This window comes from Camelus ferus, chromosome 18 (genome assembly GCF_009834535.1).
Source record: "Camelus ferus isolate YT-003-E chromosome 18, BCGSAC_Cfer_1.0, whole genome shotgun sequence".
In the NCBI taxonomy this organism is placed as follows: Eukaryota; Metazoa; Chordata; class Mammalia; order Artiodactyla; family Camelidae; genus Camelus; species Camelus ferus.
Genome location: NC_045713.1, coordinates 7,717,475 through 7,730,775, shown reverse-complemented (window position 1 = coordinate 7,730,775; position 13,301 = coordinate 7,717,475). Strand labels below are relative to the sequence as shown.

The 13,301-nt window shown below is 42.2% G+C and overlaps 1 protein-coding gene across 1 annotated transcript; it reads right to left on the bottom strand.

Moving 5' to 3' along the window:
- Positions 1–1,770: 1,770 nt before the first annotated feature.
- On the bottom strand, positions 1,771–12,684 carry LOC116657482 (cytochrome P450 3A19-like). Its single transcript, XM_032459793.1, has 4 exons — positions 12,466–12,684; positions 9,794–10,020; positions 5,153–5,315; positions 1,771–2,328 (listed from the first exon to the last, which is right to left on the bottom strand). Exons 1-4 carry the CDS (start codon positions 12,667–12,669, stop codon positions 2,233–2,235), a joined length of 690 nt encoding a protein of 229 aa, XP_032315684.1. The 5' UTR covers positions 12,670–12,684; the 3' UTR covers positions 1,771–2,232.
- Positions 12,685–13,301: the final 617 nt, after the last annotated feature.

Genomic DNA, 13,301 nt, shown 5'->3' with positions numbered 1-13,301 from the left:
ATCCTGTTTGGGTTCGTCTGACCCTTCAGGGTTTCCTTCAGGTTTGCCTCCTGGGCGGGAACATCGCACAGGTGAAGTGAGTTCGTCTCACTGCGTCCCATTAGGTAACGAGCAGTCAGTTTCTCCCATCCCTGAATGCTCTCTCTGATCCCTTGATTAAAGGGCTGTCTGCCAGGTTTCTCCACTCTAAAGCTATTCTTTCCCCTCTGTAATTAGTAGATTTTTTAAAAGTTTTTTGGGGGGTTTAATTAGGTTTATTTATTTATCTATTTTATTTTTTAATGGAGGTAACTGGGAATTGGACCCAGGATTCCTTGCATGCTAAGCATGGCACTCTACCACTGAGCTATACCCTGCCCCCTAGTAATTAGTGGATATTTTGAGCAGCACTAATCTGAAGCTATGTAAGTATCCTCAACAAATTGAAATTTATTAATTTATATATACATATCTGTATGTACTCATGCTTTCCTATTTTCTTGAATGACTTACAATCTCTTATTATTCTTATGTATTATTATTTATTGTGTTTAAATTATCCTTGATTTGGTCAATGGAAGCCCCTCAGGCTGGCTTCTGTCCTTTTGACGCGCCCCCTCAATGTTTAACGTTTTCTTCCTTTCTAGCATGAGATGTTCCAGAGTCAGCATGTGCTTTCCCAGCCCTGGAGACAGCATTTCTCTAAGAAGCCCTGGTTCCTTTCAGTGGAAAATGATATTTATAAGCCAAGATTTGTGCACGAAGTGTACTTACTGCTATTAGAGTGTCACTGTTTCTAAAGCATAAGAGTGGAAAGAAACAGGCAATATGTGTATTTATATCTACACACACACACACACACACACACACACTCACTCACACAGTAGCACCCATCTGTATCCATCTATCATCTCTCTCTTTATCATCTACCTATGTTTTATGGAAAAAAATGGTTGACAATGATACATTCAGTCGCAGTCTCTGACTCCACGGGGTTTATTCTGGTTTCCTCCCTTTCTGAACCAGTGACTCCTTTCTCTGACAGTGGAAAACTTGGCTTCTATGATCCTTAATCTGGTTACCCACTTGATCAATCCCACTTTATGCAGCCAATTCCCTTTCTACCCACAGATGCCCTCCTCACCGTACTTGGGATCGCCACATCCTATTTGGCTCTGGGTGGTACTGCAGGCCGCCTGAGTGGGCTTTTGGGGTTCCCACACCCATGCCAGCCTGCTGTCTGTGTGGACATCGTCCCCAGCCTATTCAGCCTCTGACTTGGAGCCACTGTTCCTTGCTTAACTGCCCCCGCCCTGCAGTGTGAGGCTGCCAAAGACCCTCTGTGACCTACCTACTGGTTTAGGATTGGATTATCAAGGAAGGTGGGGCAAGGCAAGGGAGGGAAAGAGGAGGGAAGGGTCAGAAAAGGGAAAGGAAGAACCCTGTGTAGCTTCTGATACCAACTGAAAATGACCAGTGCTTGTAGCCATTCTCCCCAGTCAACTGTCCAATCAACCAGCTTTTATTTCACATTCATTGTGTTAAGACAGCTGGAAGTTGGGGATGGAATACAAAGAGGTGTGAAGAAAATATGTGTCCAAAACAGGTAGATTTAAACTATGAACATACTTTCTAAGCAGTGGATGAAGTCCCAGTGCTGTAACTCTTACCTATTTAATACATCAGATTGGTTCCACCCACCAGTGATTGTGACGGTCAAAGCATTTAGTCACTGAGTCTCCCCGATTCAGTGGTGCGCGTTCCCCCTAATGTGAACAAAGGCAGCAGATAAGACTTCTGCAGAGAGATGTTTATTGACTTGCTCAATAGAATATTTAATTCAGAATCTTCAAAAAAATCTGTGATCTAAATGTCACTACTTCAGTCACCACTGCAATTCTTGTTTTCATTAAATTTTGTTGAAAAAACTGTTGAGAAATTTTCATTCTTGATCAGTGCTCCAGAGGAGTAGATGGTACTAACTGGGGGTGGGTGGAGATGGTCCTGTGAGAACTTGGGAAGCTGAGTCTACGTATCTGGCCCTTCCTAGTCACCTCCTTCATGTGACACAACATACAACACTCCCCGTAGACCCTGAAAAGGCTCAATGAATGTACAGGATCCGTGATCATCCAACAAGGCAGCGGGTGAGGCCCGTTTTCATTTCTGGGTTTTCTCATAAAGTCAGTCCAGGTCTCTGGTGCTCTGGGACGCGGCTTCCTTGCAGAACAACACCCAGGTCCTTAGGGAAAGTCAGGCTTCATTTAAGGTTCCGTCTCTGGGCACAACTTTTAAAATGATGGGTTTTTTCGGTTGCAAAATGCCTTGAGTGCCTAATTCCAGGGGGATCTGCAACAGTTAAACAAACGCATGAGAACCAATTAATGAAGCATCACCAAGAAGCAAAGTAGACAAGATACATTAGGGACAATGATGCTTTACAAACACATAAAAGCTAACTTTCAGCAGCCTATATCGTTGATTTTTTTAAACTACTAATTCAATGTGTTTAACAGATAAAAGGACAGTCAGTCTATCTGTAGTTCCTTGATTGAATTTTAATAGTTTATGTCTTTCAGAGAATTGTTCAATTTAACATAAACTATATGGGCATAAAGGTGCTTGCCATACTCCTTTCTTATCTAATAAGGGTAGAATTAAAAAAAAATTTTTTTCACAGTGGTTTTGGGGGAGAAGGGAGGTAACTAGGTTTATTTATTTATTTTCTTTCTTTAAATAGAGTCACTAAGGACTGGCCCAGGGCCTTGCGCATGCTAAGCATACACCTGCCACTGAGCTGTGTCTCACCCCCTTATCCTCTTTGAAAATTAAAAAAAATTTTCACTTTTACTGAGATATAATTGATGTACAGCAGGGCATAAGTTTATGGCATATAGCATAGTGATCTACTTATAAATATCGTGAAATTACTACCATACTAAGTTTTGTGAGCATTCATTATCTCATATAGACAGAAAAAGAGGAAAAAAAAAACAAACCATTGTCTTCCATGTGTGGGAACTCCTAGGATCTCCTCTCTTACACTGCACAGATGTTAACTACAGCCATCATGTGGTACATTACATCCTGCTCCGTATTTATTCTATAATCAGAAGTTTGTAACTTTTGACCACGTTCATTCAATGTCCCCTCCTATCTCTGATCCTGTATATTTATTCTATAAGCTGTGTCAAAAGTGGATAGTGAGAGGATTCATCCATCATTCACTCCACAGAATAGCTCTTGAGCGCCTATTCTGTACCAGACTTGATCCAAAAGTCAGGTTGGCCTGTGTTCTTTATTGATTTAGAATTTAAATAAAAATGCTCAATTTTAAAAAATGTACCAGGTTCTTAGACATTATGGCAAAATATCTTGAAAAATGATGTACAGGTATTTTGTATGTGTCAGCTTACAAGGTAACCCTGAGTACGTACTACACGTTTTAATTTTATGGGCCATCCTCAACTTGTAAAGAGGCCAGCCCCCTCTCTGAGTTGGACCCCGTCATTTTCATGGTGGAAAGAAGGCATGGTGAAGCATTACGCCCGTTGTTTTCAACATCTCCTGGCTCCCAAGTGCAGGGCAAATGGTAAACTTCTGACGGCCTACAGCGTTTTGCCTGATGTTTTAGACCCATTCTCACTCAGTCACTTCTTCAGAGTTGGGGGAAACAACAGAGTGACCTTCTAACATCCGGTGACAGAAGGGAAAGCGAAACGTCACGGAGGGGAGAAGCCCCAGCCTGCGGGTGACTGGGTGCAGCTTGCTGGGAGCGTCTGCCCCTCCCAGATGTGCCAGGGGCCCCGGTTCTCTCAGGGGTGAGTCCCATGTCTGGACATGATTACAGGACTGCCTCACAGGTGCCCCAAAACAAAATGGAAACCATCTCTTTCCTCCTCGTCCCTGAGAAAGCCTGTCCACGTGGAGCAGCTGCTTATTAACTGCACGGGTCCTGACACAGACCTTGTTATAGGGCCGGGCTTCGTACCAGTCAATGGCGACTGTCCTTTGTGCTCTTCAGAGGAGAGAAAGCAGATCTTTCTAGAAGTATTACACCTTGGTATTTTAGAATTTCAAAGGGCATGCATACATTTCCCTGCAGACAGACGGATACCCACAAATCCCAGAAATACACAAATGTCATTTGTTAAATTTTAGAAGTTCAAACTGCTCAAATATTTGTGTGCAAGAACTCTAAGTCAACAGCAAGTCACTCCTTTAGCATTTACTGGATGACTGCAAGGCACCACTGGAAGTTTATGAAATGAATAAATGGAGGGGATAGAGTTCAAGACATTTTCGGTAGAAAGAAGACAGAAAGCCAAGCTGGACTGTTCAACAATGCAGTCTTAAGTTAGGTGGTAGGACCCATGAGGTCAGCCTGTGTGAACTAATAAGAGAACATAGGGAGAGTGGGCTTTGACTAGATGGGGGAGGGCTCCATGGAATGGGCTTGGGGACTGAACTAGAACTGAAGGGTGAGAACAGAATGGTGGGGGCGTAGAGAGAACACACATGGACTTATTATTGGAATGCAAAGGGAGCCCAGCCTGATGGCAGCAGGACTCCTGGAAGGTGAGGGGGACTGTGGGAGTCCTTCACATCTGGCAGAAATGCTTTCAATCAGGGTTTCTCCCCACAGCAGAATCTCCAGGGGTGTTTTGAATGTCACCCTGGGAGAATTATTTTAGGATGCCTCAGACGTCCTAGGCAACAGAATTTGTAAAGGACCACAGATTTTCCTTATGCAAGCAGTGGCTGAGAAGCACTGTCAGGAGAGCTTTTGGAAGTTCTGCTGTAGAAGCGTGTTGCTGAAAAGTCACGACGTGGTAATGATTGCCCTCAGGACTTTGCACGCACTTCCCCTTCTCTCAAGGGGACTTGAGTCCAAATGTAAATTGTTGCTCAAGTTCAATGGACTGCATCTAATGCTGTCACACTAACTTCATTGACTCTAGATGACCTTTACAGTTGAGACTTATACAGCCACAGACGTAGCCCTCCAGAGCTGATGGACAGTCAGAAGCTCAACAGCTCCAAATAGATCTCTGCCTAGTAGAACAAATGATTCTCTGAATAGATCACATTCCTAGATATATACAGAGAGACCCCTCTGTTAAAACAAAACTCCCAATAAAACATTGTTAACGCAGATAGGAAACTCTCTGACCTGTGTTTCTTTGCAAGGTTTGAAGGAGAAGTTCTGCAGGACTTTGACGAGAGCAAGTTTCATGCTCATCATAGCAAACCTCGTGCCGATGCAGTTTCGGGGGCCAGTTCCAAAAGGCAGGTATGTGTAAGGATTTATGCTGTCCTGGTTCTTCTTGCTGAACCTGGATCCACAACAGTAGATGAAACAGGTTAATGAGACATAAGAACCACAAGAGCTCCAGGTGAGGTTTTAACTGAAACTCTCAACCAGTAGCATTAGGGGTCATGTTGTGGGCTAGTCGTTCATCCTGCTGTGGTTAATGTGTTGTGAGGAAAGAAAGGTCGGCTCCTGACCCTTCCCATCCCCTCTACCCTGTAAGAGCTCCCAGTCTTGCTGGGGAGATGAGATGAAGGCTGTTTAAAGAAAATTGATCTTTAAACACTTAAACTATAGTCATGGCGGTGAGATGTTCATGCTCTGAAAGTCAAGCAGGAAATGAGACTGACTAAAGGAAACGTGGGTTCCTGTCTCCATGTACACTTGTGTTGGTCACATGCTCATGGAGGAAGGAAGGAGGAGAAGTGTCTCTGAGAATTCAAATTGTTATTTTTCTTGTATTTCATATCCTATCTCCTCACCCCCCCCCCCCCCGCCTTGTGTCAGTGTCTGTCTCTCCGTCTTTCTCTTTCCCACACACAGAAGGTACTTAGGTCAGATTACACTACCCTAATCACTGGTGTCCTTGTCTGTCTGTTCCATTAGCCTACAAATTCCTTGGTGCTTAGACTCAGTTTCATTCAAATTTGACTCCTCAGTATTTGAATATATTAAGGAAAAATGTGGATTTGTGGAAACTGATATTGGCATCGTGTTTACGTGTATTTTAAAGAGGCCCTATTTACAAACATCCTGTAATATTTATAGGCAATATGACTTAAAATAATGTGGGGGCACAGAGAAGAGTAGCAGGAGCATGTGGATGGGCAGCTGACACGGGCTGCTGCTGGCTGGGCAGGGAAGGGGCACATGTGCCGCATCAGCCTCCTGAGGGAGAAGGGAGCTGGCCCAGCTCTGCAGCCACGGACAGCACCGGGGAACCTGTGGGCACCTCTGTCCTCAGTGAGGCTGCTTGAACCACCAGGACCTCTAGGTCCTCAGCCTGAACCCTCACATTAATGCTAGAGGAAATGACAGCCAATGTTTCATAAAACGGAAATGGGGGAAGGTTTGTGGTGAATTCGGAGAATTAAAGAGAACAGACAGAAAATCTTAAAGGAAATAAAAAAATCTGTACACATAAAATAAGATAGTGCTTAGGTAAATTATGACATACACATGCAAAGTCATATACACAGAATGTTATTTAGAGTTTGCCATTAAATCAAGTAATCCGTACAAAACCAAATTAGCTATAATGCCCTTCTAAGTGTGAAGAATCCATATATGCAGAATATCATACGAGAATATTGTGAAAAACTACATGGAACCAAAATGGATAACCTAGGGCAGATGGACAAATTTCTGGAAACATACAGTCCACCAAGACTGAACCAAGAAGAAACTGACCACTTGAACAAACCGATCACTAGAAATGAAATTGAATTAGCGATAAAAAACCTCTCTACAAATAAAAGTCCAGGACCAGCCGGCTTCACCAGGGAATTCTACCAAACATACAAAGAAGAACTCATCCCAGTCCTTCTCAAACTCTTTCAGAAGATTGAAAAGCAAGGAATAGTCCTAAACTCATTCTATGAAGCCACCATTACCCTGATACCAAAACCAGGCAAAGACACCAGCTAAACAGAGAATTATAGACTAATATCACTGATGTATGTAGATGAAAAGTCCTTGCCAAAATATTAGCAAATAGAATCCAACAGCACATAGAAAAGATTATACATCATAATCAAGTGGGGTTCATTCCAGGGACACAAGGGTGGTTCAACATACGCAAATCAATCAATGTAATACATCACATCAAGAAGAGAAAGGACAAAAACCACATGATCATCTCAATAGATGCAGAAAAAGCATTTGATAAAATTCAACACCCATTTATGATAAAAACTCTCACCAAAGTGGCTATGGAGGGAACATATCTCAACATAATAAAAGCTATGTATGACAAACCTACAGCCAGCATAGTACTCAATAGTGAAAACCTCAAAAACTTCCCACTAAAATCTGGGACAAGACAAGGATGCCCACTATCACCACTCCTATTTCCAACACAGTCTTGGAAGTCCTAGCCACAGCAATCAGGCAAGAGAGAGAAATAAGAGGGATCCAAATTAGAAAAGAAGAGGTAAAAGTGTCACTATATGCCAATGTCACGATACTATACATAGAAAACCCTAAAAGATCCACACAAAAACTACTAGAGCTGATTGAAGAATTCAGCAAGGTAGCAGGTTACAAGATTAATGTTCAAAAATCAGTTGCATTTCTTTACACTAACAATGAATCAACAGGAAAAGAAACTAAAGAAGCAATCCCCTTTAAAATAGCACTCAGAGTAATAAAATACCTAGGAATAAATCTAACCAAGGAGGTGAAAGGCTTCTACACAGAAAACTATAAACCATTGATGAAGAAAATTAAAGAAGACTTTAAAAAATGGAAAGATATCCCATGCTCCTGGATTGGAAGAATCAACATTGTTAAAATGGTCACATTGCCCAAGGCAATCTACAGGTTTAATGCAATCCCTATCAAATTACCCAGGGCATATTTCACAGAACTAGAACAAATTGTAATAAAATTTATATGGAGCCATCAAAGACCTAGAATTGCCAAAGCATTACTGAAGAGAAAGAAAGAGTCTGGAGGAATAACTCTACCAGACTTCGGAGAATACTATAGAGCTACAGTCATCAAGACAGCATGGTATTGGTACAAAAAAGAGACACATGTACTAATGGAACAGAATAGAGAGCCTAGAAATGAATCCACAAACTTTTGGTCAACTAATCTTCGAGAAAGGAGGCAAGAAGATACAATGGAATAAAGACAGTCTCTTCAGCAACTGGTGTTGGGAAAACTGGACAGCAGCATGTAAAGCAAGGAAACTAGAACACTCCCTTACACCATACACAAAAATAAACTCAAAATGGATCAAAGACTTAAACATAAGACAAGATACAATAAACCTCCTAGAAGAAAATATAGGCAAAACATTATCTGACATACATCTCAAAAATGTTCTCCTAGGGCAGTCTACTCAAGCAACAGAAATAAAAGCAAGAATAAACAAATGGGACCTAATGAAACTTAACAAGCTTCTGCACAGCAAAGGAAACCATAAGTAAAACAAAAAGACAACCTACGGAATGGGAGAAAGTTTTTGCATATGAAACCGACAAAGGCCTGATCTCCAGAATGTATAAGCAGCTCATATGACTTAATAAGAAAAAAACAAACAACCCAATCCAAAAATGGGCAGAAGACCTAAAGAAGCAATTCTCCAAGGAGGACATACAAATGATCAATAGGCACATGAAAAAAATGCTCAATATCGCTAATTATCAGAGAAATGCAAATCAAAACTACAATGAGGTCTCACCTGACACCAGTCAGAATGGCCATCATTCAAAAATCCACAAATGACAAATGCTGGAGAGGCTGTGGAAAAAAGGGAACCCTCCTGCACCACTGGTGGGAACGCAGTTTGGTGCAGCCACTATGGAAAACAGTGTGGAGATTCCTCAAAAGACTAGGAATAGACTTACCGTATGACCCAGTCATCCTGCTCCTGGGCATATATCCAGAAGGAACCCTACTCCAAAATGACACATGTGCCCCAATGTTCATAGCAGCACTATTCACAATAGCCAAGACATGGAAACAGCCTAAATGTCCATCAACAGATGACTGGCTAAAGAAGATGTGGCATATTTATACAATGGAATACTATTCAGCCATAAAAACTGACAACATAATGCCATTTGCAGCAACATGGATGCTCCTAGAGAATGTCATTCTGAGTGAAGTAAGCCAGAAAGAGAAAGAAAAATACCTTATGAGATCTCTCATATGTGGAATCTAAAATTAAAAACAAACAAAAACAAACAAAACAGAAATACAAAACAGAAATAGGCTCATAGACATTGAATACAAAGTTGTGGTTGCCAAGGGGGTTGGGGGTTGGAAGGGACAGACTGGGATTTCAAAAGATAGAATAGATAAACAAGATTATACTGTATAGCACAGCGAAGTATGTACAAGATCTTCTGGTAGCTCACAGAGAAAAAAATGTGACAGTGAAAATATATATATATATGTTCATGTATAACTGAAAATTGTGCTCTCCAGTGGAATTTGACACAACATTGTAAAATGACTGTAACTCAGTAAAAAAATGTTAAAAAAAGAATCTATATAAGCATAGAAACATGTTCGTAAAGACATGTATTACATATCGATGAGGCTTATCTTAAGACGTTAGGAATTAAGTTGGCTATAATTTTCTTTTTTCTAGTCCACAGTTTGTATAATTTTGACTCACTGAACTCTTTTGTAAAGAGAAAAAGATTCTAACAATAAAAAGACGTAGAAATAAATGATTGCCTAATCACACAATTGACACCTATAAGGGTTCCCAGAATTTGCAAGCACCCAAAAGGGTCAGGGTGGGTTCCTTTCCCCAGGGTCTCGTACCTTTCCGGACGGAACTCCTCAGGCTCTGTCCAAAGTGCTGGGTCTTTGTGAAGAGCGTAGACTGGCACGATCACCAGTGTCCCTTTGGGAATGAACACCCCATTGATTTCCACATCTTTCTTACAGACCCTCTCCAGTCTCCCAGGAAGTGGGAATATTCTGAGAGTTTCATTCACCACCATGTCAAGATACTCCATGTGTAGCAGGCCATCGTAGGTGGGGGGCGCCTGGAAAGAAAGAAATTACTTTTGACACATCGAGTCTTGGGATCAACTTTCAGGCTCAGTCTATGAAGTACTATTGAAATGTTAGGTGCTCCGAAGAATAATTTAAACTGGTAAAGGACCTTAACAGTTATAGACATTTTAATATCTCTCATGGCCTTTGACCTGCTTAGTGGCTCTTTGAGATGCATGGAGTAGGTATGACAATGGGAGACCATTGAGACCATCCCCTAAATAGGGCCTGAAATCTTGCACATTACCCTGCAGTGATTTTTCTTTCTTATTAAAAAAAATGACTAATAGAATATGGCTCTGTTAAGTGAATGCTGAAATTATCATTTCGTTTTAAAAGGAAGGCACACATCTCTACCAAGGAAAAGGTTATGTGTGAAATAACAATTTCCCTCTTTAACATAAAGTTTCTAAGTTGAAAACTCCTAATCACTAATTCTAATGAATTTCTAATGATCACTATTCTAATGAATATACATATACAATTTGAAAAGATTATGTAATCTAAAATCCCTATAAATAATTTGGGGAGAAAAGAGTTCCTTTCTGGACCAAATATGCAAAAGAAGGGTAAGATGGATGCTCCTGGGGACATACTTTCAGACCTAGGGGAAGTTACCCGAGGGTCAGGACCCCGCCCTCAGCCCCTCCCTCCGTTGCTGAGCAGTCTCCTGTTGTCACTGAAGTTTTGACTGCAAGGTCTGAGGGTCTAAACAAGCCTCTCCAGCCCCAGAGGCCAGATCTCCTAACAATTCCAGTTTTGGCAGAGATCCGACAACAGTGAGGGTGACGTGTGGCTGCCACATGGTGTTATATTTTAGAGGCAATATCGTAAAGGGTAAGAACTGCTCAGGAGCCAGGGACCCCCTGGCTCAGAGCTTGGCTTTTTCTCCACTGGGTGCACGACTAGTGTAGGCAAGGATTCCATCTCTCGGCAGCTCAGTTTTCTGACGTGTCACACGGAGATAATTCGAGCTGACACTGTCACAGGGCTCTGTGGCAGAGACACTCACTGCTCACCCAGTGTCCACGTGGTCCCCACATTTCCCAGCCCACCTGAAGTTAGGGAAACCAGCGTTGGCAGTGGGCTGTGAACTGAGTTGATTATGTCAGTTCAGGGACAAAACACTTGAAAAGCCAGTGAGCAGCTGTCAAGTCCCTTATCCCCAGACAACAAGACCTCATGTTCCAAACAACGCAGCTACAAGACTGGAGCCTTGTAGTGGATCCTCTTAGTCAGTATCCCTGAGTAACTCTGGATCTGAGCTCCCCACTCCCATCCTCCACTACTTATCCGTGTGGGACTTGTAAATGTGGGAATATACCTTTGCTCTGAAAGCCCCTGAGATTTGAGGGTTCATCTGTTACTGAGGCATAACTTAGCCTCTCTTGACTTAAAACACAATTTTAGGAAGATTAGATTCATTTTAAATGCAAAGCATTCAGAGCATACACATACAGTAAAAAGCAAATGATCATTAGCATCGTGGTCATTATAAGCATTATTGTAAAGGAGAACACAAGACTTAACCAACTAAAGGTCTCTTAGTGACCTTTTCACATTCTTGTAGTTAAAAAAAAAATCTCAATGTGGGGTTAACAGAGAAGAAGGATTATCTCTAATTTAAGTCAGCCCTACACTGTATCCTTATCTTGTATTTAAATGAACCAGGACTCTGAAATGTCATAAAACTTGTCCAAAACCACAGTCATGAGTCAAACTCATGTCTTCTATTTCCTACCCTATGCACTCTGTGGTGACAAGGTTCCTCCTCATCTGCAGTTTACCCAGGGTGGGAGATTGAATTGATGGTCCCAATTCTCCACCCCTTCCTGTGTCCCTGCCTTTGCCATCTAACTTTGTGGTGCCCTTGCTTTGTGACTCTGAGGTTGATCAGCTTGTCTGAGACAGTGGAAAGTTTCCTAAGTGTGCTGCAAGCAAAGGTTTGAAGGCACCCACATGAGTGGGTTTCTTTCTCCTGCCACCTACCACTGCCCTGAGAAGCAGACATGGGGGGTACGAGGGACGCGTGGGACACGTGTGCAGTTGAGTGAGCGCAGCCAGCTTAGCCAATCACCCTAGACCAGCCAACACCCAGACCAAACCAAGTCAAGCCTCATCAACAGGTAACTAAGCAGACACTAGAGCAGTAAATGCTTATAGTTCGATGCACTGAGGTTTTGTCATTTTTACTTGGCATTATCCTGACATCTGATTTGGCAGGACCAGCATGTTTTCCGAAGTACTTACACTGCTGTGAGTAGCACATATACCTATGTTTCTCCTGTCGTTTTGCACTCCTTAAATCTTTCCTCAGTAGTGTGGGTAAAAGATTTCGTGCTCACGATTTTCGCAAAAATCTCTTAAGAAGTGGAGAGGAGGTGTTCTCTCTGAGGTTTCACCTTACCCGCCCCGTTCAGACACCATCCGCTCACCTTGTTGGGGAAAGTCGCATCGATCTCCTCCTGCAGCTTCTGCTGGACATCGGGGTGCGTGGCCAGTTCATACATAATGAAGCAGAGAGAATTGCCAGTGGTCTCGTAGCCAGCAAAAATAAAGGTAATGCCTTGGGCCACTATTTCTAGGTCAGTCAGAGCTAAAAGGAGAGGAGAGCCATTGTAGGTGAAGGACAGCAACATAAAATATCACAGTTAAGATGATCAGAAATCCAAATGAAACTGCCAAACCCCTAGGGAAAGAAATGTAAAAGCAATTCAAAGTCACACTGAGAATTGTTTGCACTCTCATGTCCTCCTTCAAGTAGCAGAAATCAAAACAAAACAAAACAACAACAAGAATTGTCTTAATCCCATTTTTGGGCCTGTCTGTACTAATCCTGGCCCCTGCATCTGGTGATGCCAGAATCAACAAAAAGCCAGAAGAGTTCTGATTGACTGTGGTCTCATCAAGGGCGTTAAAATAGCAGAATAAAGACTGTGTCCATAAAAGGACATTGAAAAATAGAGCCCTGTGAATGTAATTAGCAATGCTGATTCAGTCATGGCCTGAGTGTCACCTTTCTCGGTACATGTCCTCTCTCTCTGTCCCCCTGTGCGCCCAGCAAACAGCCCTTGTGATGATACATTTCTCTCCCTTTCATTTTCTCCTGAGGGAAACCGAGCACGGTCAGGCTCTGATCTTTCTGATGGGACTGGACTAGGACCTTTACATACTCAGAGCACTCAGATCAAGGTGGTATCTGCCCCAGCCATGGATCCACACAATAATGATAAGAAAAAGTCTGTTAAAAGGGTCTACGGGATTTGATTTC